Source organism: Vanellus vanellus (genome assembly GCF_965231255.1).
Source record: "Vanellus vanellus genome assembly, chromosome: 2".
Taxonomy (NCBI): domain Eukaryota; kingdom Metazoa; phylum Chordata; class Aves; order Charadriiformes; family Charadriidae; genus Vanellus; species Vanellus vanellus.
This window is the reverse complement of record NC_138906.1, coordinates 38,771,408-38,798,285: the sequence shown is the minus strand read 5'-3', so window position 1 is coordinate 38,798,285 and position 26,878 is coordinate 38,771,408. Positions and strand designations below refer to the sequence as shown.

Here is a 26,878-nt window from a genome sequence, read left to right as displayed (position 1 = left end):
TGAGGATTTCCAAGTGACTAGCAGTTTGAAAGACCCAACTGTAGATGCCTTTGCAGGGGCCTCATTTTCAGAGAACATTGTAGCTATTGAAAGTCAGTAGGAGCCAGTGAATATTTAGAGATTTGTCTGAGGTTCCAGTCGTGGTTGAAACAGCTATAAACACTGTTAAAGAAGATCTGGGCCTAAATGTGGAGGGAAATGGGTCACAAAGGAAAATGAAGACGAGAGGAGGGAATTGCAGAAAACACAGAAGGAGCTGGTGTTTATTGCAGTAGGAAGTTGAAGGAAGTGGTTTGCATGTCCTTAGGAAATCCAGCTTCATTAGTTCTGTTCTTTACATAACTTTCTAATTTAAGCTGGATGGGTAGTGGACTCACAACTGGGGAATGACATGGTGACAAATAGCTGTTAGGATTTTGCACAGTTGAAGTCCTGTCCTTTTCTCCAGTGTATCTCAGAAATCGCTCCCATGGTGTACGTCCAGCGCAATGTCTGGATTAGTATATGGGAACAGGCAATGGAAAGACTTGTCATGCAAAAAAAATTGAGGAATATTTGGAGAGAGTCTGTGATGAGGCAAGTCAGTCTAAAGTTGTCATCACTTTCGTTTGGCATAAGTTGGTGCTGCTGCAGAAAGGGATGATTGCCTCTCCCTGCTCAGGCTACCTGTTGCCTTTGTGTGCTGTCTTTGTGCATCTGACGTGGTTTTGGTTGGGTTAGCTTTAGCTTTCACTTGGGACCAGGCCCATGTTCCAGCTTGCCCACAAGTGCACAAACACTTCTGTTGGGAAGAGACAGTGGTGCGAACAGGCAGGTTGGTGTGGAAAGAAAGGTGGAACCGTCCGCCTTGCCTGACAGCAGCAGGGAGTTATGCCAGGCAGGGGGATTGCAAAACCATCACATCCATTGGGACAGCAGGAGAGTCGGAGGCTGGGTCCAGGGAGGTGTGGTAAAAATCAATAATCAGCAATAATGTTCTTAAGGACTTCTCAAAATCATTAAAATAACATGTTGTATCACTTAAATTACTTAATTTCCAATAATTATTCAGTAATTATATTGTCATTGACTTCTGACACTTAATATTGATAACATAATATGGGGCCTTTTTTTTTTTCCCTCTCTTTTTATTTCTTTCTTTTTTTTTTACTGGGTCTGATTAGAGCACACCTTTAAGATTTAGGACCATTGCCCTTGGGGGTACAAGCCTGTATTAAAAGACATTACTTGCCCTGGGAGCTGAGCGCCTTGTGTAAACCACAGTGCTGAGGTGTGTGTGGGAGCTGGATAAAAGACATCTGGATGCTGGAACATCCATATAGGCTTACCAGCAGGCGTTAGACAGAGACTTCTTGTAGTTTTTACTGAGGTGAACTAGTTTGAAATAGGTGATGTACAGGAAAAATAAGTAATATCTGCAGATGTTATCTCTTACTTGGATCCAAGGCATACTTGACAATGAGGCTGACTTTTTGGAAAAGATAAACATATTAAATTCAGAATTAGCTTTGAAATGCAGGCAAGCAGACTTAGCTTCATCATATTTGGAATCCTGAACACATCATGGAGAAGTGGTTTTAATGTCACTACCCAAAATACAAAACCTGAATGGCGGTAAAACAAGATGCTAGCAGAACACTTACTTCGGTTAGTGTTACTCATTCTATGTTTCCACACCTGTATGAGATGCCTGGTCATGGTACAGAAGTTTGTCTTCCACTCCTGATAACACACAAGTTACTGGTGGGACAACCATCAGATATTGGACATTATCCTCACCTGGGAGAGATTTCTTGTGGCTTGATGCTTTCTGAGAGAACAGCCCTATGTTACAGTGACACTGCATCTGCGGGGACTGAGTTTGGGACTTGACACTGTTAAAAATTTCATTAGTTTTGGCTGCCTCATTATGACAAAATAGCAGGTCTGCCAGATGGAGACATTATTAAAATCCTAAATTTCCACATTTAATCTTATGAAAAGTGCAAGAGTAGTGCAAGAGTAGCTTACAATGGCATGTAATTTTGCAATTTTCTTTCTGAAAGGCAACGTGGAAAATGTTAAAACAGTGCAGAAACCTATGCCCTGTTTTCAGCTCTTTTTGAGTGACTTTTTGCAAGTATTCATGTCATCTTGTTTGCAAAGCAGAATGCCATTTGTCTCAGGGCATTGGCCGATAATAAAGATTGTTAAAGAATAAAAACAAAAACAACAACAAAAAAACAGTAAAACTAACACAGCTCATAAAAGTAGCTTGTTTTGATCTGTTGTTTTTCAGATTTACCCCTGAAACTGTACAAAGGCTACTTAGACTGTCTGAGAGCTGAGGGGTCATTACATGGTTATAAGATGCTCTTGAGAGATGAAAACAGGGGAGGCAGAGACAGCCTGAGGATACGCTCTTACCTTTTCTGTGTTGCTTGCCTGTATGCACTGGCTGAGGGAGTTTACTGGAGGAATGTATAACTTGTCCTCTAAAGCTGCTTCTCCTTATTTTCCCCAGAAGTAGCTTGGGAATCTTTAAAGATGAATATTTGGTATTTTTAAAATCAGTTTGGTTTAGCCAGCCCAATTGCCTGGGCAATGGTGAGAGCCCTGCCATGCTTTTGGGACCACATGAAAAGTGGAGAAGGAACTTTGGACCTGAAAGTGGATATACTGTTGCATAGTTCCAGATGCAATTTATAACATATGAGAATAATCAAGTCCTGAAAGGGTAAAAGTAGAACAAGAGGTCCCCTTTCATTCTTTACAGAAATCTGTTGTTAGTGTGGTCTTTTGCATGTAAATAGCAGAGGGGTTCTAGACGGGAAGCTCAATACTTAAGAGCCAAATAAAATCTGTTGTAGTGGATTAGGCTAAAATGTACTAAGAGCAGCCCCTGTTAGAATTATGTTTTATTTCTCATTAGAGTGTAAATTGCAAAGGATTGTCAGCAATAAATTTGGAGTTAGGTTGATAAAAGACATCTTCTACAACTTGTTAAATCTAATAAAACTCATTAATATGCCATGATTCAAGATTTCTATAAAGGTTAAGAAAAATATGGCTAAACCTAAATAAAATATTATTAATCGTGTGTTTATTCTAGACTTAAGCCACATTAGCAATTATATTTTCACTTCATTGTTCAGCAGTTGCAAATGTACCAAAAAATATTGGCAGAAGACTGTTCCTTAAGTGAAAACAGATAGCCTTAAACTTGGGAAAGACCTGAAGAAAAGCTATTTAATTGTTAAATATATAAATAATCCCATTAACATTAGGAAGAGAAATCAAATTATTCTTTTCAGATTCTGTTATGACCTTGCAATAAAGTGCATGATTTTAAGCATTGCAGAAACTGTTTCTACAATGCCAGTCGTGACTTGAAGGCCAAGGAATTTCCTGAAAGAGTTTGTTATTTGGGCAGTAAGTTTGTTGCCGTTGAAGGTGGTGAGTTGCTTGGTGTAGACTTTGTCTTACTGGCTTTTAGAACTGAATAGCAGGGGGTTTCTAGATAAAAAGTGCTCTACTGAGGAACCAGAGGAAACTTAGAACTGCATAAATAAATGAGGAAAATGCATCTGATTTTATGAAGTCAATACAGAAGTACACAGGTGTGTATGTTGGGCTAACAGCGACACCCAGGAACTCAACTGAATGAGTTTTTACTGAAAAATATTAATGAAATAGTGGGCAAGTCATCCCCAGAAGTTGGTTGGGGTTGCTTGTTTTAATGTGGTGTTGCCTTCCACTGCCATGTTGCTACAGCACAGTTGGAGGGCATTCCCCAGTTGAGTTCAATGGGTAGCAACAAGAGATTTAGATTGCAGATTTGCCTGTAAGTAAATAAAACAGAAACTAGTTTTGTTTGAAATATTAACAGGGGTTTCCTCCAGCAAACATGAAGTTAGTTGCTGCTTTCTCTGAACTGGCATATCTCACAGGTGTGCCCATTTCACTGGTGTATGTGAGGAGAAATTCAGAATTTCCCAGATTCATCTTAACCTTTATAACAAAATTTCAAACTAGTCCTTTTTTACCCCCACATCCTTCTCTCATCAGAGTTCTGCATGTCCTGTTTTTAATTTTATTTTTTTTTAATTTTTAAAGAAGACAGTGAGATAGTATCTTATGAACCCAGAGGTGATGATTATCCCAACAGAGAAACCAGTTGTGGGCTCTTTCGTCAGTTCCTGGATGATGATGATAGAGGAATGGGAAAAGTACGTTCTGATTCAGCTGTTTATTCCCACATGTAGTTACTAGTTTCTTAGTGATGTTCGTTTCCTTGACTAAGAATTGCAAAACCAAGAACAACAGTGGTGAAATAGCCAGAATATTTGAAAGCACTTTATTCCAAAGTGGAAATAAATAAGACATGTAGAGAGCTAAATCTTTATGGTTCTTTGTGCTGATTGTCTTGATTATGCCCAAGTTTTCAATTAACAAAAAAGTGAAACAAAACCACCACAGAAGCAACTATTCCTCATGTTTCTTAAAAGATGAGGTTTTGTACATCAAAACATCTCTTTTGTTTACCTGTTAAGTTCTTATGATGACAACAGAGAGCCACCATGTGAAGACGACTGTAGTACTGATGTTACACATCTTTTACGGTCTGTAATTTAGCATTTTGGAATGAATACTCTTACTGTATGTCTCCTGTGCTCGAGGAAGCTCTCTGAAATTTGCCCAATGTTCAAACATGTGGCCTTATCTTTTGCAGTTATATAAGTACTTTTTCCTAAGTCTGATAGCAGGAAGGTAGTGTTTGCTTTTGGCCGCATGGGATAAGCTGTGTTCGAGCAATATATAGTTTAGAGGCCAGCTCTAAAGAGTGGTGACTCTTAAGAGTGGTGACAGTCACTGCTTATCTTATGTATACTTTACCTGAAAAATTATGGGGGGGGGGGGGTCTCAGGTTTCTCTTTCCTACCTTACCTCTTCTGTGTAATTTCCCTGACAAATTGACTCAGATTTTTTGAATAAAAACTAGAGGGAAAAAAAAAAAAACCTGCTAATGTTGAGGGTAAAATGAACTGTGATATGAAAGATTACTAATCTGGTCGGTGGTATCTTCTTGATCACTGTCTGGTAGTTGACACTGAGAAGGTGTTCACAGAAACTAGGGATTAGACTCCCCAGGGAAGACTTAACTGCCTCCCTCAGTAATCAATGGAGAAGAGAGATGCTTCTCAAGGAGACAGTTGAGACTAGCCAAATTTAAGCCCTTCTCTCTGCATCAGTGGCAGTATCAGTGAAGTGGAGTAAACCAGCCAGATTAGGTAAGTGAAGTACACTGGACGGAGAGGTAGATGAGGAGGTTTATGTGTATTGCAAGGAGAGGAATTCGTGGCGACTTGGAAACATTAACTTGATCTCGGTAACTAATGGAAGGAGGTTCTTCCCAATTACTCAACAGTGGTTTCCTGCTTATTCCATGAAGGAGTAGTGCATTTAAATGGCTCTACAGAGATACTCACAATTATAAACTGAACAGGCCCCTGATCAATTGTCTGTATCAAGGTTTACAAAGCTTTTGATAGTACAGGATGGTTACCTAGTCTTACTTCAGATGAAACACAGGCAAGGAAGTTCCCTCACCACTTCTGGAAAGAAGTTGGACTCTTTTGCAGCCTTTTCCAGTTGTACTCTTTTCCAGTTGTACTCTTTTCCAGTTGTACTCTTTTCCAGTTGTACTCTTTTGCAGAGTTTTGCAGTACTCTTTTGCAGAGTAGAGTCCAAAATCTGTACCCTGTGATTTGGAGTAGAGCATACATTTTATAAAAACATTCAATATTGGTTTGAAGCCAAATGACAAACTTTGTTTCACTTGGTAAATTTTCCTTACTGTTAACTAGGTGTTGGTTTTTTTAATTTGAAGTCAGAATGTTTCCAACTCCCATCTATTAGACAATGTTATCCCTCTGTTTATTTAAATGTGAGGACTTTTATGTATGTTTATAATCCACAGTGAATGGTTCATTAAGTTATTCGTTGAAAAATTAAGAGCTTTTTAAGATGGTCATCTAAAATAAAATTTCAGACTTCGTTCTGTGGCTGTTGTGGTGTTTGCGTGCTCTGGAGAAGACTCCTCTTTTTTTTAATGGGTAAAAATTATGAAGAGTTATTTTCCGATTTCTAACTTGCTGTGATAGCCAAAGGCTTAAGAAGACAAGTCAACCACAGCATCAACTCTTGGAAAGGAAATCAGATGTCTATCTGGTTTAGAACCAGATTTTGGCAGAGAGAAAGTTTTCTCAGTAGTAAACCGATTAATATGGATAATAATGTTTAGCTTGCATAGATTGTTTTTTAGAGTGTTACCAGCTAATTATAGTCATTAATCCATTGGTAAAATGAGTCTTGAGCCTTCTGTTCTCATCTTTATTTTTGTTTTGTTTACTTGAATGAATTTTTAATGTGATAGTGGCCAGATTGTTTTTGATAGCCTGATGTCATGGCTGATTGAACTGTTCTGTTTCTTCCATTAGCTCTCGTCAGCTCATCACTGCCAATATTACTCTGAGTAGCTTTCCTCCTCCATTCCTGCATCAGTCGTGTGGGTTGGGGGACAGAAGGGTTAGTGCTCAGTGGTTTTGGTTATTTCTGTCAGAGTTTCTTTAAATGTTATGCTTTTCGTGTTCATGTTTCTGCCATTAAATCATGACACCGTGGTGTGGTTTTCCTCTGCTATGCTGAAGATACTCAAATTTTATTTTCTCTTAATCCTCATCACCTGTGCCCTCCCATAATCTGAAGAAGAAAGCATTGACGCTGTTGAAATTATGCTCTGGCCCATAAGAGTTAGCAGCAATATTCCTGGGAGGATGGGGGAGCAGTCTGTAGATGTTGCTGGGACTTTAACCCCATAAACTGTGCCAGCTTTTACGCAGCTCCCATTCTTGGCAGTCCGATGTGTAGAGACACGTGGTGTGCTGAAGCGCTTCTCCAGGTATGCAGTGTCAGATAAGCCTAAGCGAGGGTGATGCTCCCCTCCAGTTGGGAAGTTACTGGGAGAGTCGAATGATCATGATCTAGAGAAAGTTTTCTCAGTGAGTTCATGGGCGTACACAGACACACTGTCATTTTTAACTAGAGAATTGGGCGATGTCTTACTAATCTCGATGATTTAGGGACAGTTATATGAGGCTAGCTGTTTGGAATGAATGAGCATGTCATTTTACCTATTTATTTCTTAACACTGAGCTTCCACTGTGGTAGATGATTTCAAACCAGCCCTCCTTTTCTGTTATCATGGGACTACTGTAAGTGAAACACCCACCTTAACTACTCCTATCTTCTCTATCCTGCACATTTTAACTCACCTTTGCAGTGTCTTCTCCTGTCAGGTCGCCATGTGCTTTTGAGTTGCTGCTGACAAGAATGTGAACACCCCCAGTATCGAGTCCTTCTGTGGTAGCACTCCCATCTTATTCTACTTACCTTGGCTCCCACTCAAGTGCTGCAGTGACCCTGATGGTTTCATTCCACTGCATGCAGGATTCGAGCAGCGCTGAAGCTTGCTGGGCGTTTGTATTTGATTTTGCAAGTTGTTGAGCACCTCATGCAAGTGTTTTCAATTACTCCAGTGTCAGTGGGAGATGAGGATAAAAATGGTGCTGAGCCGCTCCAGCAAGTTGCTGTTATGTCGCCCCTGAAAATAGATCAGCCTGTATGTGAACTTAATTACGTAAGAGGGAAGGAGGTAACTTGGGGAGGGGATTAACTTTTGGTGCTAAGTGCCGCAGTTTTTACCGCAAATACACATTTCTCTTTTTTTTTTTTTCTTCTTTTTTTATTTTGGTAGACTACAGTGTTTTACAATAATTTGTAGCAAAAGCAAATAAAAATATTACATATATTTAGTCTTTTGATGTCTCTAGGGTAAAGAGCACTCCAGCTCAGGAGTACGTTCAACAATATCCATCTTATATCAGATACATTTAATCTGAGAATCTCATTTAGGGTTATCGAAGTAGGATCAAGTGTTTGACAGCTTTGCAGTAATTACTCCACAGCTATTGAAAAATTAACTGAATCTGTTTGTTTTTAAGGGACAAATAGGGCTTTCAGACAATACCAAAATCAATGTAGGAATTTTTTTTGCATTTAAATTAATAACTTGTATTAGTCTTATTTTCATAATTGTCATTAAAATTAATATTTTTATGAAATTCATATTTTGCCTTTAAAAAATTCAGACCTTTATGAGTCTTCCATTTAAAAAAAGGTATGGGCCCTGCATATAGGGTTTTGTTATTCATCCTCTCAGTTATGCAGCACAATAGACATGATTTGTTATGGGGGTAGAGAGGAGTATAAGTATTGTAATTGATTATATGTGAGCATTCACATACAATTCACATACAAAAATACTATAAAAGCAATTTCAAATTCTTCCCTTTATAGAAAGGGGTCTGTGTCAAGGGGCAAGCCTACCCGACTGATCCAGAAAATCCCAGTAGCTTTAAAAGTTCCTGAGTAAAATTTATTGCAAACTACTGTTCCTATATTTTTACTCATGCTGAGAGTATGTTGTAAAGAAGCGACAGTTCAAATAAAAATCAGCTTCCATGAATGAAAAACTGTTTTATGAAATCAATTTGGACAGAAAAAAGGACACTAGCATTGAAAGAAAAAGATGATGATTCAGGGAAGACAGTTCATCACACAACTTTTGCATTTGCAAAAATTTGTTTAAAAAAAAATCCTTCTTCCTTCTTTGAAATGTTTCTTTGTTCCCCTCTCCTTGTGAAAGATTAGGAGTGTCTTTCAGAGTTTCTAGGAAGTCAGCTCCAAGAAAACTTGTGAACTATCTATTATAATTGTATTTCATCATTTCTATAGAAAATAGGTTTTAAAAATCCATTCTGAGCAATGATCTGAGCTCTACCTTGATCCTATTAATAAAAGAGCCTTTAGATTTTTTTAAATTGATAAATACAGAAATGGGAAAAAATATTTAAGGAGCTGGCCTTAGAAATAGCTAAAACATTTTTGAGGACTTGCATTAAATCATTTGAAGATTAAAAGCTCTTGCTTAAAGATTTGCAAGAAGCAAAGTGTTTTTTGTCAGTGCACTAAAGCATTAAGTTTTTTACCACAGATGTTGATTGATGAATTAAAAGCATTAGGGGGAGCTATTATTGACTTATATTGACAGCAGTCCATAGGTTGTTTGCCAGGCCTGTAGGTTGGAAAATTACTCCTCTGATGCTTGACATAGGTTTTGGGGGGAAAAAAAAAAAGGACATGTATCTCTCCAGTCTCTCAGTATTTAGTGGGTAGTTTATGTGGTAGGAATATGCCAAAAGCAGACTTAAAAATATGCCAAAGGTGGACAGAGCGGGAAGGAGCATGAGGAGGTTTAATAGATTTTAGCTCCAGTGAATGAAATTAAATCTGAAAATCAATATCCCAAAGATTAAAAAAAAAAAAAAAAGGAAAAGAAAAAAAAGTCTTCCCATTTCCAGAGAGAGTACCATGTTAATATGTAAAGCAAAGTTTGGGAAATACTTGTGACAAGCAACAAACAGGAAGCTATTTCATTGTCTGCCTTTTAAATCTCTCTCTACATGATCGCTGATGTGAGAGGAGTGCCCCTTGCCAAGGGGCCCACTGGCCCGGGTCAGGGTTATGGGTGAAACGCCCCCACGGAGGTTCATGTGTGATGCTCGGGGCAGAAATGGGAGCAAACCCTGGCCCTGTGCCTTTTGACCAGGACAGTGGTTCTCCAATGTAGCAGTTCAGCAGACCAGAATCGACATGCAATATTTTCTCAGACCATAATGCACTAAATTTTACCCTCTGGCTTCTAGTGAACTGCTGTTTAATATTATTTTGTAGACCGTCAAGGAACCACTAAGCATGCACTTGTGGGAACCACTGTGCTAGCTGAGAGGGCCAGAGGTTTCAAGTCCCTGTAGTTGGTCGGGTCAGCTATTAAACATAGCTAATGTTTGCACAGAGGTTGGTGTGGTTTAGGATTTTCATAGGATGAACAGAAATTTGCATTTAAAGCATTTTATTAGACTAGCTTTTTGCAGGTAGATGAAATAAAACAGGAATTTGAATATGCATTGGAAGATACCATGGCATAACGGCTTAGGGACTGACTGAAGAATGCAGATAGCATTAGCAGTGTTTTGAGGCTGTTTCTGAATTTTCTCTGCCACGTTTCCTCTGTTTGCCAGCTTTTCCGGAAGCAGAAGGGGATGCATGGTATCGTGTCGTCTTATTGACAACCTCAGAAATTAAATTAAAAAATAGTGTCAGCCCTGATCACGGTTTATTACGGTATTTCAAAATTTGAGTTTCTCTTTTCTCACTTTCCAGTTTGTGAGCTTTTAAGATGTTCTCAAAATATATTTGCAAACTTCTCTAGAGTAAACCACGTTAAAAAAAAAAATCTAAAACTACAGGGGTCAGAACATTTCCCTTCTTTATATAAATGCTGTGGTCCTCTTCTCAAAACAGATCCTTTTTTCAGGGCTTAGCTTAGAGAACCATCAGGAATCACACAAATTTATCATTCTGTTATGTGTGCTGAATCCTGTTAGGTATGTGCTGCATGAGTAAGAGGTCTCAAAAAGCCATATTGTCTTAGCCTCAAATTTTTTTAAACTTCATTTTTTAATTATTTTGGCCCTCAAAAGAAGTTATTTTACTTGGCTATTAAAATGAAAAAAGAATGTGCATATATGTTTAGTATCCATACATATATTTAATTAATATTTATGCATGTAATAGAGTGTATGTATATACATGTCTGTTTGTGTGTGTGTGTGTGTGTGTGTATGTGAACATATGTTCTAGCAACTATATAGGGCTACTTAAATTCAGGATATGGATTCTGAATCAGGGCAGAAGACCTAAACCAGAGCAGAGGTGTGAAATGGAGAGGGCTGAGATCAAAAGACCCAAAGTCAAAAGGAGTGGTGCAATGATACTGATAATGCATAGAGTATGCACGTCACACTTGGGTGTAGAAAAGTTATTGGAGAACAAGGCAGAAATGCGAGTGTGGTTTGATAATACATGTAAACGTAATTGGAGTGTAAAGAAAGAAGTGTAAAAGGTTGAGCTCTGATCTTTTCCAGAAGAATGGTAAGTGGAAATGATGGTAAATCTACCAAAAAAGCTGTGGAGATTTGTTAGAGAAAGCTCTCTGTTTAATTATCTTCCCTGTACGTATTCACACAGCATAAAAAACTGCAGAAAGATCAAGGAAGTAGATAAATTATATGTTTTGGCACACAAACTAACTTAAAAATAATATAGACTATATCGGTCCCTGGATACCAGCTGGAGTTTGAGCTGAGGTAGATACTGCTTTAGGCAGCACCATGTGCACGTCATGTGTGTGTGTATGTATTTTATACACTGACATTGCATGTATTTTGTGTTGCAGAAAGTAAAAAGTGAATGCCGATGCTTTTGGATTTGTCTCGAGGATGTGAGAGGTCGGATGTTTTTGCTGGTCACTTTGTGATGGGTGGTGCTGGTGAGGTTTCTGAAGGTGAAGTAGGTGAAGATTTTAGGTTTTGTTCCTCATTACTGTTACTAACACAGAGTTTTGTATTTAGAGTTGCATGAGGCCAAATTATCTAATGCATCCCATGGGGTGTCCAAATATAACGGTACGAACTGATCACGGTTAGGAGCCATGGCGTGAGGGGCCTGTCAGGGATCTCCTAAGCCACCAAGTCCCCTTTCCTCCTGCCTCCTGGCTTTGTAAATCCGCACTTTGAAAAAGCGAGATCTTCGGGGCATCCTGAATTCGCAGATGCCGTTCACACAGACTCTCTGCCTTCCCATGGTGAGTCTTTTCCTGCCTCACCGGCCCTCACAGCCCTTTCCGGATCCTTCTGGAAAAGGCGACTCTTAACGATAGGGGAGGAAGTAGAAGGGGGCATGTTTTGGGGCGGTGGCGGGTTGGTGAGGTGAGGCGGGCCGGGGCGGTGAGGCGAGGCGGTGAGGCGGGCCGGGGCGGTGAGGCGAGGCAGTGAGGCGGGCCGGCGGCGGCAAGGCAGGCCGGCGGCGGGGCGGTGAGGTAAGGCGGGCCGGTGGCGGCGAGGCGGCGCCGCGGCGGGCGCCTGCAGAGGGCTCTGTGACACCGCGTTTCCCTCGGCAAAAGTGCAGTCGGCGGCGGGGGTGGGGGGGCACGGGGATAATGCTTCCAACAGTCTGGTCTTAGTCTGGTAAACAGACTAGGAATTGTGGGCTAAGTCCTTTTCCTCAGGCTTTGCACCAAGGCTGAGATCAGATGACTCAGTCCGGACTCATTATTTTAATAGCCTACAGCTAGTTCACATAGCAGCGGGAGTCCACAAAAAAGGCATTTAATTGTTGAAACTCAAACTGGTACATTGTAACTGCAGATTATAGTATTCAGATTTAAGTGATTCAAGTAATTTATAAAGCTTTTGCACAAGCAAACTGAAAGTTAAAATACTGATATTGTAATAAAAAGTAAATAAAACATACTTTTGTGCATTAAGACCCAATTAAAGAGCATGATTTCATTTAACAAACTTAAAATAGGCAGGTGATATTTGCCAACATTACTACAGCTGTGTTTTATGTTAGGAAATTAATTAAAATAGTCATTTATACTTTTTTCCACTTGCAAGTTTTAGGCCTTTCTGTATTACACCATCTATTTTCTCTTCAATCATTGTGTTAAGGTGCATTTGTAATCTCACTTAGCAGGCTGCATCTCAACTTCGGGTGTTGGGTTGATTTTTTTTTCGATACCTAATGAAAAACCGGCTTTCTGCAATAACGCCAGCAAAGCAGATCAAACAGCACTGAAGGAACTTCCCTGCTGTCTGCCTGAGAGGCAGCGCGTTGTTAGTTATTCAGATGTCAGTGTTTTCTTCCGCATCCTAGCAGGGTTTCACTGATTTCATCAGATCAGTCCGAGCTGGAGGTGGGAGGGTGGCTGCCGGCGAGGGGCGCGAGGGAATGGTTTCTGTTAGACTGAGCGAAACCGGGGGATTTACTGCGCTCACATATGTGCCCAGGTCTGGTACAATAGCACACCCAGAGAGTTAACGAGGACAAAATTTCAAAATGCAAATCAGTGTTCTGCTTTTACACCTCATAGCTGAATAATGGAACCTCGGGAGTTATTCTTGATTCTTAGGTACTTTTTCTTTCCCCCTCTAAACTACTAATACAGTGATTACATAATGAACTGTGAACTTTGTCAGTCATTTGTTCCTCCAGGCAAATCAGCTTAAAGTGTAGAAAGGTACATTTTTAAAAGCACATAATTACAGAAACGAGAGTTCATTCTTCCTTTCATATAAAAGAGCAAAACCGTGTATGATGGTTATCTTCTTCCTTCTCCACTTTCCCTTGTCTACCTTCACCTGAACTTTCTTGCCTTTTAGGAGGAACCTTTCATATCTTTTTTTTATGAATGTGTGACTCATTGCAGCAGAGTCTGAAGGATTGAGAATGTTCACTTTGCCGTTTTAGTGGGGCTGGTTTGTTTGTAAGTTGCTATCGTCCTTCCAAACAACTCACGATGCCTGAAAATTTGGTTTATTAAGACCAGACATTTCACATTCCTAATGTTAAGATTGCTGCAATTTTCCATTATAAGCTTTACTCCACCCAGTACTCTGAATACAGTTTTTATAAATTAATTTTAAAAAATGCTTTTCCATCTAATTCCTCACTTACATTTTAAGTTTGGGAGAGCATCTTTTGAGCCGGATGCTCTTTCTCAATGGGAGGATTATATTCTGTATCAGTGTTCTCCCAAACAGATTTAGTGTTTCTTTAAAAATGAAATTGAACAGTGAATGCATTGTAAGTTACTTTGGTGTCTTTGTATTTGAAAGAAAAACAGCATCTATAGGTTTTAAGAATTAATTTATTATGCAGCTTACTACTACAGTTTCTTTTTTTACCATATTTTTGTTGAATGGGTATTTTGGATTGCTTACTGTATTGATGCTGCTGGAGGAGCTGCTGCAGACAGTATGTGACACGTTTCTGAAAAACGTATTGGTTAATGTGTTTGACTACTACTATGTAAAATACCAAAGGTTGGCGTATTTATGCAGATTGGTATTAGACATCCTTATAGCTAGTAAGCAATGCTTTGTGAAAATATCTATTTTTAAATTCTTGCTTGATGAATCTGTCTTTGGGTGTTGACTTGAATTCTCAGAAGAACTTGGTATGAAATGACACAAGAATACCCAGACATAAATGGAACATTACAGGAATAAAACATCTGACATTTCAGCTCCCTGCTTCTTAAAGCTAAAAGTCCTTGAGGCATCAATAAAACCAAACCGAGTCCAACAGTAAAAGTGCATGTCATGCATACACAGATCTATTTCTATGTAGGGCAGACTGAAAGAAATTGTTTTTACATAAATAGTTATAATAAGCTCTTCAAGAAGGAAAGAGGGTGGACCAGTAATGGAAAAAATACGATATTTTAGGTTAAGCACATCTGAAAGTAAAACGTCCTACTGGAACTAGGCAATTTGACAATACTGGAGCCTGTGCAGAGAGCCAGAACAGGGCTGGTACACTACTTAGTCCCACATAAGAATTATTTTGAGGTTCAAGTCAAACTCAGGAGATGCAGACCCCTTATTTTTATTCTATGAGCAGCTTAATTCCATCTTCTCCAAGGAGATTGGAAATTTATTGAAGTTTACAACGTCTACAACTAAAAAGGCAAATACAACTTAACTCCCCTGCACTTTCCTCCCACTAAAATAAAAGTTAGATTTTTACTCTGCCTTCAAGAATTTTGCACTTCATTCATGTGAAAGTACAGAGTAGTCTAATAAGTCATAAAATCTGAAATAATAATATTTAAATTGAATAACTGATAGGTTAAATTAGAGTGTTACTGAAAAGATACCATCAGTAGTCTTTCATGTGAGACTGTCTTTAATCATTACAGTAACTTCATATTAAGAAAATTAATTTGGGGGTTTTGTGATGCAAATTCAAAAACTGTCAGTGTGCATTTTTAAAACTATGTATTTTCAAAAATACTTTAAATGTAGAGATACTCCTTTGTATTTCATGTAATTGATGTCTGCTAAGATGCTCATTTTGGTCTCTTAACATTTTATGGTTGTGTGACATTACATTATTCTTCTATATTAGCAAGGGTATGAACTGAAATGTAAGGATTCAAGAAGTTATATTCAAAATTAATTAAGCAATAATCCATAAAGTTGTTAGCAGCAGGCAATGGCTGGTTCATTTATTAATGGCTGTAAGTAAAGCCAAGGCTGATGAATGTCTTCATAAACCATTTAGTAAATGCAAGGAGGATGATTTCTGAAATGACGACTGATAAGTTACACTAAAGGCAGGGTTTGCTGCAGCGTTTTGAAAATCTTTCCCAACTGCAAGAAAGTCTGCAAGTGTTTTACACCATCCAAATGCTTCTTTTTTGCCAATGGCAAAACTCTGGGTTTAGTTTGATAAGAAATAAGTTTATGTTGAAGCAGAGCACAGCTATATAGTGTGCACTTTGATGGGATGGGCTTGAGAGGGTTATCACAACTTTTTAAACTCTTATGTGTTAGTGACAGAGGTGACAGACAATATCATGCTGAACAGCAGTTGCCTTCTTGCTAATTACCTCCTTGAATTATCTCTTATGTTTAAGCATTGCCTCTCACTCCGCGGAGATTACAGAATTTTGAAGTTGTAGATAAGTTATAGCTCCTTTCTGAAACTCACTCGTTTACTTCAAAATAGAGCGGAAAAAACTGGGGAAGGAGTGCGAGAGGAAAGGAAGAGGACTAGGAATATGTTTGTAATGTTTTGGAAATTACATTTGCTGTCTTAAGTTGATCTCGGTGAGCTCTAATTTTGTTCCTTTTAAACACAGAAATGTCACTTGTTTATTTTAAAAATGGCAGAAAACGATGTGGGCTTCTCCTCGAGTCCCCATTATCAGTCTAGGGGATAAGTAATGAACTCTCATTATGAATGAAATATCTAAAATAAGACTGCATCTGTCCTGATTACATTACTGTTCTAATATTATCTATTCAGTGTGCGTTTTTTCTGTCAGTGTTAAAAAAAAAAATAAATAAAATGCAGTCCTGGATTTTGCATTTGCTGTACAACCTACACAAATTCAAGAAAGAAAAAGCCAAAACACCATGTTGTTTAAAAAACGAACGAACAAAAAAAAGCCCCCCCCCGCCCCTCCAAAAAAAATCCTTCTTTAGAAGATTCAGAACAGAACGTTCATTTCTAAGTAAACAGCTATTTTTATGGTGGAGTGAACTTACAACATAGACTACTTTGGTCCTCCGTGAAAAGTAGATATAGTACAATAAGTGTGAGCATGGTACTAACAGAATAAAGGAGAAAAAAAACCGTGAAAGACACAGAAGAAAAAGAACTCTTTCCCAAACAGAAAATATTAAAATAAATATAATAAATATGTAATATATTAAATAAATATGAAATGAGAAGTTAGGGCTTATGTCCAGTGTTTGGGATTTATCTTAACCTAAATATGAAATGTAATTCACACTGACGTTTTTGTCTGTATATTGCCAAAATTGAGAGATACTAAATTCCTTTCCAGTACTTTTAACACTGCTTGTATTGATCAAGAGTGAATAAACACACCTTTCTCTGTAGGCAGGTATGTGGTTTGGGATGCTTAGGTAGTTGCTGCTTTATTTTTAATCCATTTGAGTGATAATACATTATTTGGTATATCACTGTCCATTAGGTCCACTTACATATGTTTAAATATGAAATTACTCAATCTTCTGAATCAGTTTTCCATGCTAGAAACACAAAATATCTACTTGGTGGATATTTTATTGTGTCTTATTGTATCTTTTAAGAATGTGTGAAGAGCAGGCAATTAAAATACACCCACTGAACTCTTGCTGATACTGAACAGATTTCCTAAGGTTGCAGCCTTGAGTCTACTGACAGCAATATGACTATGACTAACTGCATGCTGTGTTCGAGTCTTTTCAGTGATGAGCCAGAAATGCAATGCAAAGTCTGCTTTTAACTTTTTTTTTTTAGTTACATGTGCATCCTAATAATCTCTGCTACATCTGTTGAAGATGCGTATACTTAGAAAAAATATGTATTATACTATAGCTGATTTTGTGGTGATAATATTTTTACATCTCAAGAAAACAGTTTGAATAATGGAAATGAAAAAAATTGTACCAGCAATAAATTATTCCTAAGACTAATAATAAAAAGAAATCTGATTCTGTCCTGTCTCTAAGATACTCATCAGTTTGTCATAAATATTCCTTACTTAGGACATAGGGAAAGCTTTCAGTAGATGAGCCTGAATACAACTGGTACTAAGAATGAACACTGAATTCCTTTGTAAGACCTGATCTCAGATGTGCATGTTGAAGTCCAACTTCAATGCGTGGTGTTTCTACAGTATATGTTGGGCTGAAACTGCACTTTCCAGAAACTTAGAAATGCCCTTTAATGATTTGTTTCGTGGGGTTAGGGCCTGTGAAATGTGATATAGGTTTGGGGGAGTAATTGAGAGGGAAGTCTGATTTTGTGCTGTTTCTTCCTCATTTTTGATGTTTTCTGTGAAATCGGAAAAAAACAAGACAAGCAAAAGGGAGTTTTGTATAAATCATATGCTTTAGCATTATGGAAATACTCTGTAATCTAAATAGCATGGAGGCATGTGTGTGATTATGCACGCATCTTGATGGGGCTTTTTCACATCAACATTTCTTTTTAGAGTTTTGCTAGAACTGTGATAGAAGATCTCTAAAGAAAAAAAATGGTTGATAGCTTCTGTGAAGCAAGAGAGGTTTGTGCAGAGCTGCAGAATACTTGTTTCCCCCAAACTACAAAGAATGGTATGTGAAAGTGCTCAAGGGTGTTCATCAACTAATTTGAGTTAATAGATGGTATGAAACTTTCCTCATTATCATGCAAATAGTGTGGCAGGGCATTACTGGGGACATTGATTGTCTTTGCTTTGGCCCAGTTTTGTGAAGTTCGACAGCAAAAAGCCTTTCATCCTTGCCAGGAGACAAGACCAAGCCTACTGCTTAACTCCCGCTGTTTAGATTTCACCAGATTTCTCCTTAACCCAATAACAGTTCAACTTAACAGTTGTCTTCTCTTCCCAGCATTAGCTAAACCAAACCATGTTGCTTTATCTGTGCTTGTAAAGGCAGCAAAGGGTGTGGAGGAAAGTTCTTGACTTAGGAGTTCAAGAGTGCATTTCGGGGTCTACAGAGTCCCACCCTACTGAAATGGGGTCCTGCCTTTAGAAGAAGATCCTCCTAATCCCTCTTCAAACTAGAGGTCTCCTGAAGTTTTAAAATCCTGTGCAACTAGAGGTGCTTTCCTTCCCCAGCCTTTTTTTTTTTTTTAAAACACTGCTAATGTGATGAGGAAGACTGGGAGCTAAAATTACCATCCCCACCTCCTTATTTCTCTTGGTACAGCACTGACAAAGAATTGCATAAATGTCTTGAGACAAAAGTGGGAAAAGATTGAGGAGAAAAGCAGATACAACCAGCACCTTGCTCTGATAGGCATAAAGAGTAGTAGGAGAATTAATGTGAGGCTTTCAGTATGTAGTTAAGCTAGTGTGTGCCCCATCTGTCAAGTAAGTTTGACCACTTCTGATCTAGATATAATAGAACCAGAAGGTAGCACAAATCTGCTATGAAGCACTATGGATTTTTTTCCGCATCTTTTCAATCAGTCTTGGTGTTGACAAGTGTTAAGGATCAGTCAGCTGAAAGAGGAGTGATGGAAGCTTAGCAGAATGATTTGTCATGTTCTGGGAAAGGTGATGGGCTTTTCCCAGTACAGGTTAGCCAAATTAGGAAAACGTGAATACGTGATGAATGTTACTAACAATGTTTTTCCATAATTTTCTGTGTGATAATGAGAAAAGGTCAGAACTCACTGTTGATACCTTTTCCCTTTGTGGTTTAGTGCAGCTTGTCAGTGATGAGGCACAGGGCAAGGTATGTGTATTATTATCAGGTAGTGCTGTCATTGTTTTTTAAGCTGGCATGCAACTGGACAGTGTTGTGAAGCAGTCCTGGGCTTGAGCATCTCCGCAGTTTAATCTACTTGTTTTGCAAGCTCAGAATAATCCCACTCCCCTCTCTAGTGTGCATATGCAGTAACTGGAGAACAACAGGCTTGTGATTGCATCATCTCCTCTGTTTGCGTATGTTTTAGAGGCTAGATCATGAAGCAACCAAATGTAGCAAATTAATATTCAGACCCCACAAGGTAGCTGTGATGCATGTTATTCACTGTCTGTATAAATGTCTGTGGACATAGAACCAGATCTGGTCCAATCAGGGGTGACTTCCCACATCAGCAAGTTGTATCACCAAGGAAGAGGAGGAAAAGGCACTTGGTGCCCTTATGGCCATTATTAAGAAGATATATTCTGAAGGGGAACCTGTTTGTTTCTTTCCCTTTCAAGTGAGATCTCAAGTAAAAAATTTCAGTTTATTTACAACTCACTTTACTACCCTTACCCTCAGTCTGGGTGTATGCATCCAGAGCTCTAAAACTGTCTTAGAATTGTGTGTAGTAAGGGTTTTATGATAAACCAACAGTGGCATCGTCACGTGAGTCATACTGATGATGGGGCACGATCCTGAAACAGTCAGTACACGCTCATAGCTCAAGAAAATTTCTGTGAGTGTTCTGCTTCTGTTCTTTCTTGATTCCAAAGCTTTTGGGGGCAATGAGACTTATAAACGTTGAAAAGGTTTGATTTGAAAAGGCTTTTTTTAATTTTAATGTCACCTCTGCTTTTTTTGTGACTTTTTATGTTGGCAACAACAGCTAACACTCTTTGTGTTATATTGCTACCTATATGGAAGGTTGTGCAACACTTTCCATTATAAGACTGTTTCAGTTGCTTATTACGTTGCCAACATTCAGCTGTTTGGGCTGAAATTTTCCATGCTGGGTGTCTCCTTCAGGCTGAATTTCTTGGGAAAGTTTCAATAAAAATACTTGAACCATTCCAGGGAATGAGAGGAGGGGGAAATACTATATTTTGCTCATGTTTATTAAAGTTGCTGTGAGCACTTGATTCAGAAATCATTGCACCTACGTGTTTTGGAGCAGGGAGTTGAATTATTAGGAAGGTGAAAGGGTGAGGAAAGAAAAAATGGGTCTAGAAGAGATTTCTTTCTTAGAAATGGGCTCCTCCCTGACTTTATCAGCCATCTGCAAGAAAGTACACAAACCCTATGCTTTTCAAAACAGGGTCAATGAATGACTGGGAACTGAATGATTCTCCTTATTCCACTGTGCCTACATGGGATATTGGATTTGGAGAGAGAGGCTTGTGAGGCGTAAACACAATCCTGTGCAACAGGGAAGATGACTTAAATCTGTGTAGTGGTGGAACTAGAAGGGTAGGGTTATAGACTTAAGAATAAGAGGTAAATATGCTCAGCAAGGAGATGGATCTGAAGGTGATGAGAGAGACTATTAAGCAAGGAGATGGGATTTAACCTAAGTGGTCTTTGAGAAGCCTTTGTTAGTTACAGTTCATTTTCTGTTTCCCACGCATCTCGTGCATTTAAATGAAGCAGGGAAAATTGTATGCAATTGTGTAATTTAGAGACCAGTATTCCAGCATGTTTCATTTCTGAGCACTGGATGTTGCAACCATAATGTACTTTCAACGTGAAAATTAAAGCCTTAGTTAGAAATGTCATTCTATACCCACCATTAAAACGCTTATATGTAAGCTTGGAAGAACACCACCAAAGTTAGATACAAGTGCAATACTGCATTTCAGTTAAAATAATGAAAAATGTTTTATTTTAATCCATTTAGAAAAGTTTCCTTTTCAAAACCATAGCGCTGCCAGTGCTTCAGCAAACATGTATGGGACTATTTAGATCTGAAAAGGTTAACTGCATACTTGAGATATCAGGAGCTGAACTTCTCAACGAGCTCTGCCTTCTATTTCTCTCAGGTTGACAGTCTGGACAACAAATGATGTTTTGGAATATACCCAACATGCTTAGCCCAAATGGGAGTGAGTTAACAGGACAGGGAGAAGTTTCAGCTATAACTTCAAATTTTCCCGATTTTTATGAACTTCAGCCAGACTAGTTATACCTCAATATTATTTTAACATTGTTATTTGTGGCTGAGTTTATTAAATAGCAGCGTTTATGCTGCTGCTTTTAATGTCTCACACTTGAGGTTATCTTCCAAGTTTTCAAGGATTTATAATGTTGCCATAACATTTTCTTAAGGAATAAGGCTTCCCATCCAGAAGCAAGTATACATCATAGTACAAATTCCAAATATAGCGAATTAGATGTTTCCTAGTTAGAGGAAAGCAAATGGGTACTGAATGCCTATTTTATTAAGATCCCTTTACTTTTTTTTTTCTTGAATGAAATTGAGACTTCTATTTGGGGACTGTTTTGTTGATATCATCTGCACCCTTGTTCAGAGAAGAGAATTTAAAACTGAACTGTTACTATGGATATCTGCTCTTTAAATATTAACTTCATAGAAATGCCATATCTGGGTTTGACATGATGTATTGTTTCTGTTCAAGGAAGATAAGCTTTCATGTCATATACCTGTTTATTAATGTTTGCAGGCTGTGTTGATGTTATGTATCGTGGCAAAGATCCACTTATTAATGGCTTCACGGTTTGGATGGACAGGATACATCTTTATTGCTTTAATGGTACTTAAAATTTTATGCCACAGTGTTTTGAGGCTGTGTGAAAGTACACAGATCTCTTTTGCAAAAGAGCTGTTTTTTTGATATCTAGGCCAAATATTTCTTTCATATTTCACACAGATGCCTAACCCCCCCCCCTTTTTTTTTCCCCCTTTCCACTTCTCTATGCACCCCTTACTATTCCATGAGAGATAGTGTTTCTTAGAGGTCTTTCCATAAGTGCAGTCAGGTCTGGACTCACAACCAGCAGAATCTACCCAGCTTCTACCCAAACAGCCCATGTGTTGTGAGCAGTCACAAAATGTTGGGTTTCTATGGAGCCCAAATGAATACAGTGATTCATATTAATTTAAACTGTTGTTTGGGGCCTGGAGAAGAAAATGGACTATCCTACAGCACCATGTTGTAGATGCTGTGGCAGATACTATGTATTGCTGAGACCCAGTGTGACCTGATGGTCATGTTCAATGCAATTGTTGTGGGACTGTGGTCTGCAGAATCAGTTTGTCCAGCCAGCCTGTGGTGTGATCCTTCTTCATACAATGGCGGGATATAAACTTTGAACCAGATGACTGATGAAGCAGTATTCCCTCTGCCTCCCTCTCCTCAGGGTCTGCTGCTCTTCCTCAGGAGCAGGTGGATCTCCCAGTCCTCTGTTGGATTCTGGATGTAGCTCAGTGGTTACCTCCATGTGTTCTCCTATGATAAGGAACGTCAAGTCACATGACAGGCAGTTTGGTCACATAGCAAATATAGTGGTCACATGACAAGAAATTTGGTAGAGTGATGAGTTGGCCCCGGCTAGCAGCCAAGTACCCACATAGCTGCTCACTCACCCACACGGCCCCGACCCCAGCAAGATGGGGGAGAAAATAGGAGGAGCAGGAGCAAGAAAACTCACAGGCTGAAACAAAGGGAGTTGCTTACCAAGTACTGTCATGAGCAAAACAAACTCAGTCTAGGGAATTCCCTGCCTATGGCAGGGGGGTTGGAACTAGATGACCTTCAAGGTATCCCTTCCAACCTAAACCATGCTATGATTCTAATTTAACTTAATTTATTGCCAGCTAGCATAAATATTTAATTACTGATTTGGGTATTGGTTATTGAGAAACAAAAGAAAAACCCTAAAACACTTAGGGGGGGCGGGGAAAGCCACCTTTCCTCCCCCTTTCCCACGTTCCTACACTCACCTTCGCTCCCAGGCTAACTTCACTCCGGACATGTCACTTCCCCTACTATCACTGCAGGCCACACTCAGTCCCTTCGGTGAGGCAACAAGTGGTGCAGGGGTTGGGGTCAGGTTGTAGTGGTTTCTCTCTGCCACCCCTTGTTTGTCACTCTTGTCCTGGGCTCTGATGTTGGTCACCCATGGGCTTGCAGTGCCTCTGGGGACATACCTGCTCTCCACCATGCAGCACCTCCTACTCCTCTGACCTCGTTATTCTCTCATTCCTTCTGTTGTTTTCTCATCTGTTCCCTTCTCCTCTCTACTGCCAGCATTTTCTACCCCTCCTTAAATACGTTTTCACTGAGATGCCACCAGCTTTGCTGATGGGTCCAGCTGTGTCATGTGATGGGTCCATTTTGGAGCTGGCTGAAACCAGGCAGACCCTGACCTCTTCTCACTGTGCAGCCCCCCCACTACCAAAACCTTGCCACCTATACCCAATACAAGAATTCAGGATCTTCATTATTTCCTCCATAGACGTGTTCTCTGTGGCCGCTTGTATCCCTGAGTCTGCCTCATTCTATTTCGGAGGCTCCTCTGAGGAGAGTGTGACTATTGAAAGAAAGCCAGGTCATCCTCACTTAGTCCAGTATAAGTAATTGCTGGTAATTTTTGTTATTCTGTTTCCTTACTGGATTGCAAATGTGAGTTTCTGGGTGACAGCTAGCTCTGAGGCGAGGTCAGTGTACCACCAGCATGGTGCTCTTACCTCTCTGAATTAATTTATTGCCAACTAGCATAAATTTCATGGTTTGCCAAGGTTGCAAGAGCTCCTTATGTAAAGATTGTGTCTTGGCTAAAACCTGGTTTAGTCTCTCTAACCTGGTCAGACAAATGTCTGGGTGTTGCCTAACTTCTCATTCTGTATCACGTGCTAATGTGTATTGTTTTATTCACTGACAGGTGCAATTTGTACTTTCACATGAAGGACTGAGGATTGTATGGGCAAGGTGATTTACTTTAGCCTGTCTTCTTAGGTATCCTTCAGGATGGCTCCTTATGCAGTGGAAGGGAAACACAGAGGATTAAAATACTGCTTGAATGCTAAGTTTGAGTTGCAGAGATCCAGTTGTGGGGGAACCCCAGTCTTTTCAAGTGAGGATAAATACAGGTGCCAGCAGTGATACTTTGAATGTCATCATAATGCAGTATCGGGTGTTCTGTTGTAACTCTGTGTAGGCACTTGGAATAAAAGTGTTCTTTTTCACTTCAGTTGTTCTTTTGTGGAAGGCATCAGAATAAAAGTGAAAAAAGCTACTTTCATTCCAGGTGAGGGATCCCATGCAAACAGTTGCACTGCTGGATTTAACTGCACTACCGGTGCACACCTTGCATCGTGCTGGTGGAATTCTCTCTCAGCATCCCATGGAGATGAACCTTTAGTTGCATTAGGCCTTCAGCAGCTCTATAGAGGGACCTCATTAGGTTTTCAAGAGTTGGGAACTCCAGTCTGGTAGTCGGACATCTTTTATGTCGGGCAACATTGTCTAAAACCTTTAGAAGAAGGATGTGATTATTCTAAGTTGGAAATGATGTATCTACACAATCTAATTCATACTGTCCCTTTGATCTTCAGATTCAATACATTTGCCTGTAACATTTTTCTCTGTTATAGTTACTCACCTACCTTTTCACAGGATTGAGTGTAATTATTGTAAAGGATTTAATATAGTTATTATAATATTGTGCGCAATGGTGATCTCTGATTGGAGTTTAAAAAAACTTGTGTGTTTGCACATGATGCAAATATCTAATAGAGGTTCTGTCAAAATCGGAAGAAAATGGCCCAGATCTTGAACACTGGAATAAAGCTGTTGATGGAGAAGTTTGTATTCTTGAAATCTGTGTGTTGTGGAGAAACTTGTCATGGCTACGTTTGAAGCTCCATTTGGTCACTGAGGGTGAAAGACACCTACTTTACCTTTACCTAAACCTTGCTTGTGGACAGTGTTTCACACCTCTTGTCCTCATGGTTGTCCTTGTTCTAGATTTATGACTGATGCAGCTCGACGTGAGCAGGAGTCTTTGAAGAAAAAGATTCAGCCGAAACTCTCTTTGACTTTGTCAAGCACAGTGTCCCGTGGGAATGTATCTACGCCACCTCGCCACAGCAGTGGAAGCCTTACTCCTCCAGTCACCCCTCCAATCACTCCCTCCTCTTCGTTTCGCAGTAGTACTCCTACAGGTAAGCACCTACTGTTTGGTTTATCCCAAATAAACTAGCAATTTTGCTATGTGGCATTTGGAGAACAATAGACAAACTGAGGCATTGGGAAGAAGAACCCCTAAAAATAAACCAGAAAAGCTTTGGACTCTTTTATTTGCATTTGGTTTGCAATCCCTAAAATGCATTTGGGCATTTGTTTCCAAACTCTTTGCTAAAGCAGAGAATGCCACTAACTTTAAAAATAGCAGCTGAAATTATTACACGAAGAAACTAAACTTAGCAGAAATTCCAAATGTGCAAAAGACCCCCCCGATGTATCAGTAGTTCTGCACATGGTACAGTGCCAGTTTAAGATACAAATAAAAGTGGTTGGGATCTTCCCATCTCTTCCCCCCTGCCCCTTTCCTTTCTTTTGTTTGATGGTTTGTGTTTTTTTTGGAGGGGTGTTGAATTCATAGATAAAAGTTGTAGCGGTCCTTGCGACGCTCTATCTGGAAGTTCTGAAATGAATTGGTTGTTCAGTGTGTCCCTGTATATGAAAAAGGGAAATATGTTGAGAACAGCTAAATAATAAAGTCCTAATGTAATACAGAAAATTTTAGAAGTAAGATTTTCTTCATTAACTCCTATTTGAAACAAACTGATTCATTTCCTTGACATCCTACAGATGTCAAGGAATTTCTGCTTTCTTTTGTTTTACTTTTTGTACAGCTCCTCCTGGGAAGGCTAATTCATGATGTGGTCGGGTAGTATAACTTTGCACATCTGTCAGGAACGTTGGTTAGCAATGTACTCTTTGAAACGCGTTCCATCAAATATTAAAGAAAAAAGCCAATATCTGTCTACTGAAATACTTATATTTTTATTATTTATATATTTTTCGAACTTTTTAAGTTACTCAGAATGTTGTTTTACCTGTAGCTAGGAGAATCAGCTTGTTTTGGCTAACTGAGTTTCTGGGAATCCTGCCTGCCAGGTTATAAATAATACCAGCTTCCACTTTCTGCACCCTCTGTTCCAAGTTCCCCATTGGAGCCCTGTTCCAAGGTCAGGGTTTTTAATAGCCTGGTAGCAAAAACCGTATATTCTTTCTTGGAAATTTTTTTGTGGGTTGTTTTTGGTTTGTTTTTTTTTTTTTTTTAAGTAACTATCAACTGAGTTGCATTTCAGAAGCCTCACCCCAGAATTTCCATTTCCATTGTCATCTTAAAAGTTTTTCTGGACCTAAAATAAGCATTGGGATTCTCCTGATAACTACAGATTTTTTTGCAGTGTTTCCTTGGCATAGGATTTTGTTCTCTGCGATGGTTATAATTTACACGGATAAGGTGCTCTGGGTCCTGCTGTGGCTGAGTTTCTGTTGGTGCAGTGCCTGCAGAGGGAGCCTGGGAAGGCCAGCAAACTAATTTTAGATAGGCAGCTCACATGTCTGTTATTGGCTGATGTGAATCTTTTTCCCTCAAGTGCAAGTATATATGGCAGTTGACTAGCAAGGTGATAAAACCAAGGATAGTTAGGCAAGATCTGTTTCAGGGAAACAATTTAGAGCATGTAAATCGTCCTGCATTTCACCCTCGCAGTGCCTACACAACTTTCAAGCCCTACAGGCATACCCTCCACTGCATCCACTAAGAATGAAGAATATTGCAGTATTCCTTCTGTGTGATCCTGTTTGATTTGTACTCCGAGCAAACTCTTGTTAACTCGTCTCTGAATACAGGTAAACATGTATGTTGTGGTAACTTCAGAAAATATAGAGGCTGTTTTTCCTTAG

General features: G+C 39.2%; 1 protein-coding gene across 1 annotated transcript in view; it reads left to right on the top strand.

Annotated features, from left to right (window-relative positions):
* JAZF1 (JAZF zinc finger 1) overlaps positions 1-26,878 on the top strand; it is a gene marked incomplete at its 5' end in the record, with an annotated part of 195,309 nt that overhangs the window by 141,539 nt on the left and 26,892 nt on the right. Inside the window, one exon of the mRNA XM_082479950.1 lies at positions 24,926-25,122. Within this exon, the coding sequence (XP_082336076.1) occupies positions 24,926-25,122 (197 nt within the window). The remainder of the gene's footprint in view (positions 1-24,925; positions 25,123-26,878) is intronic.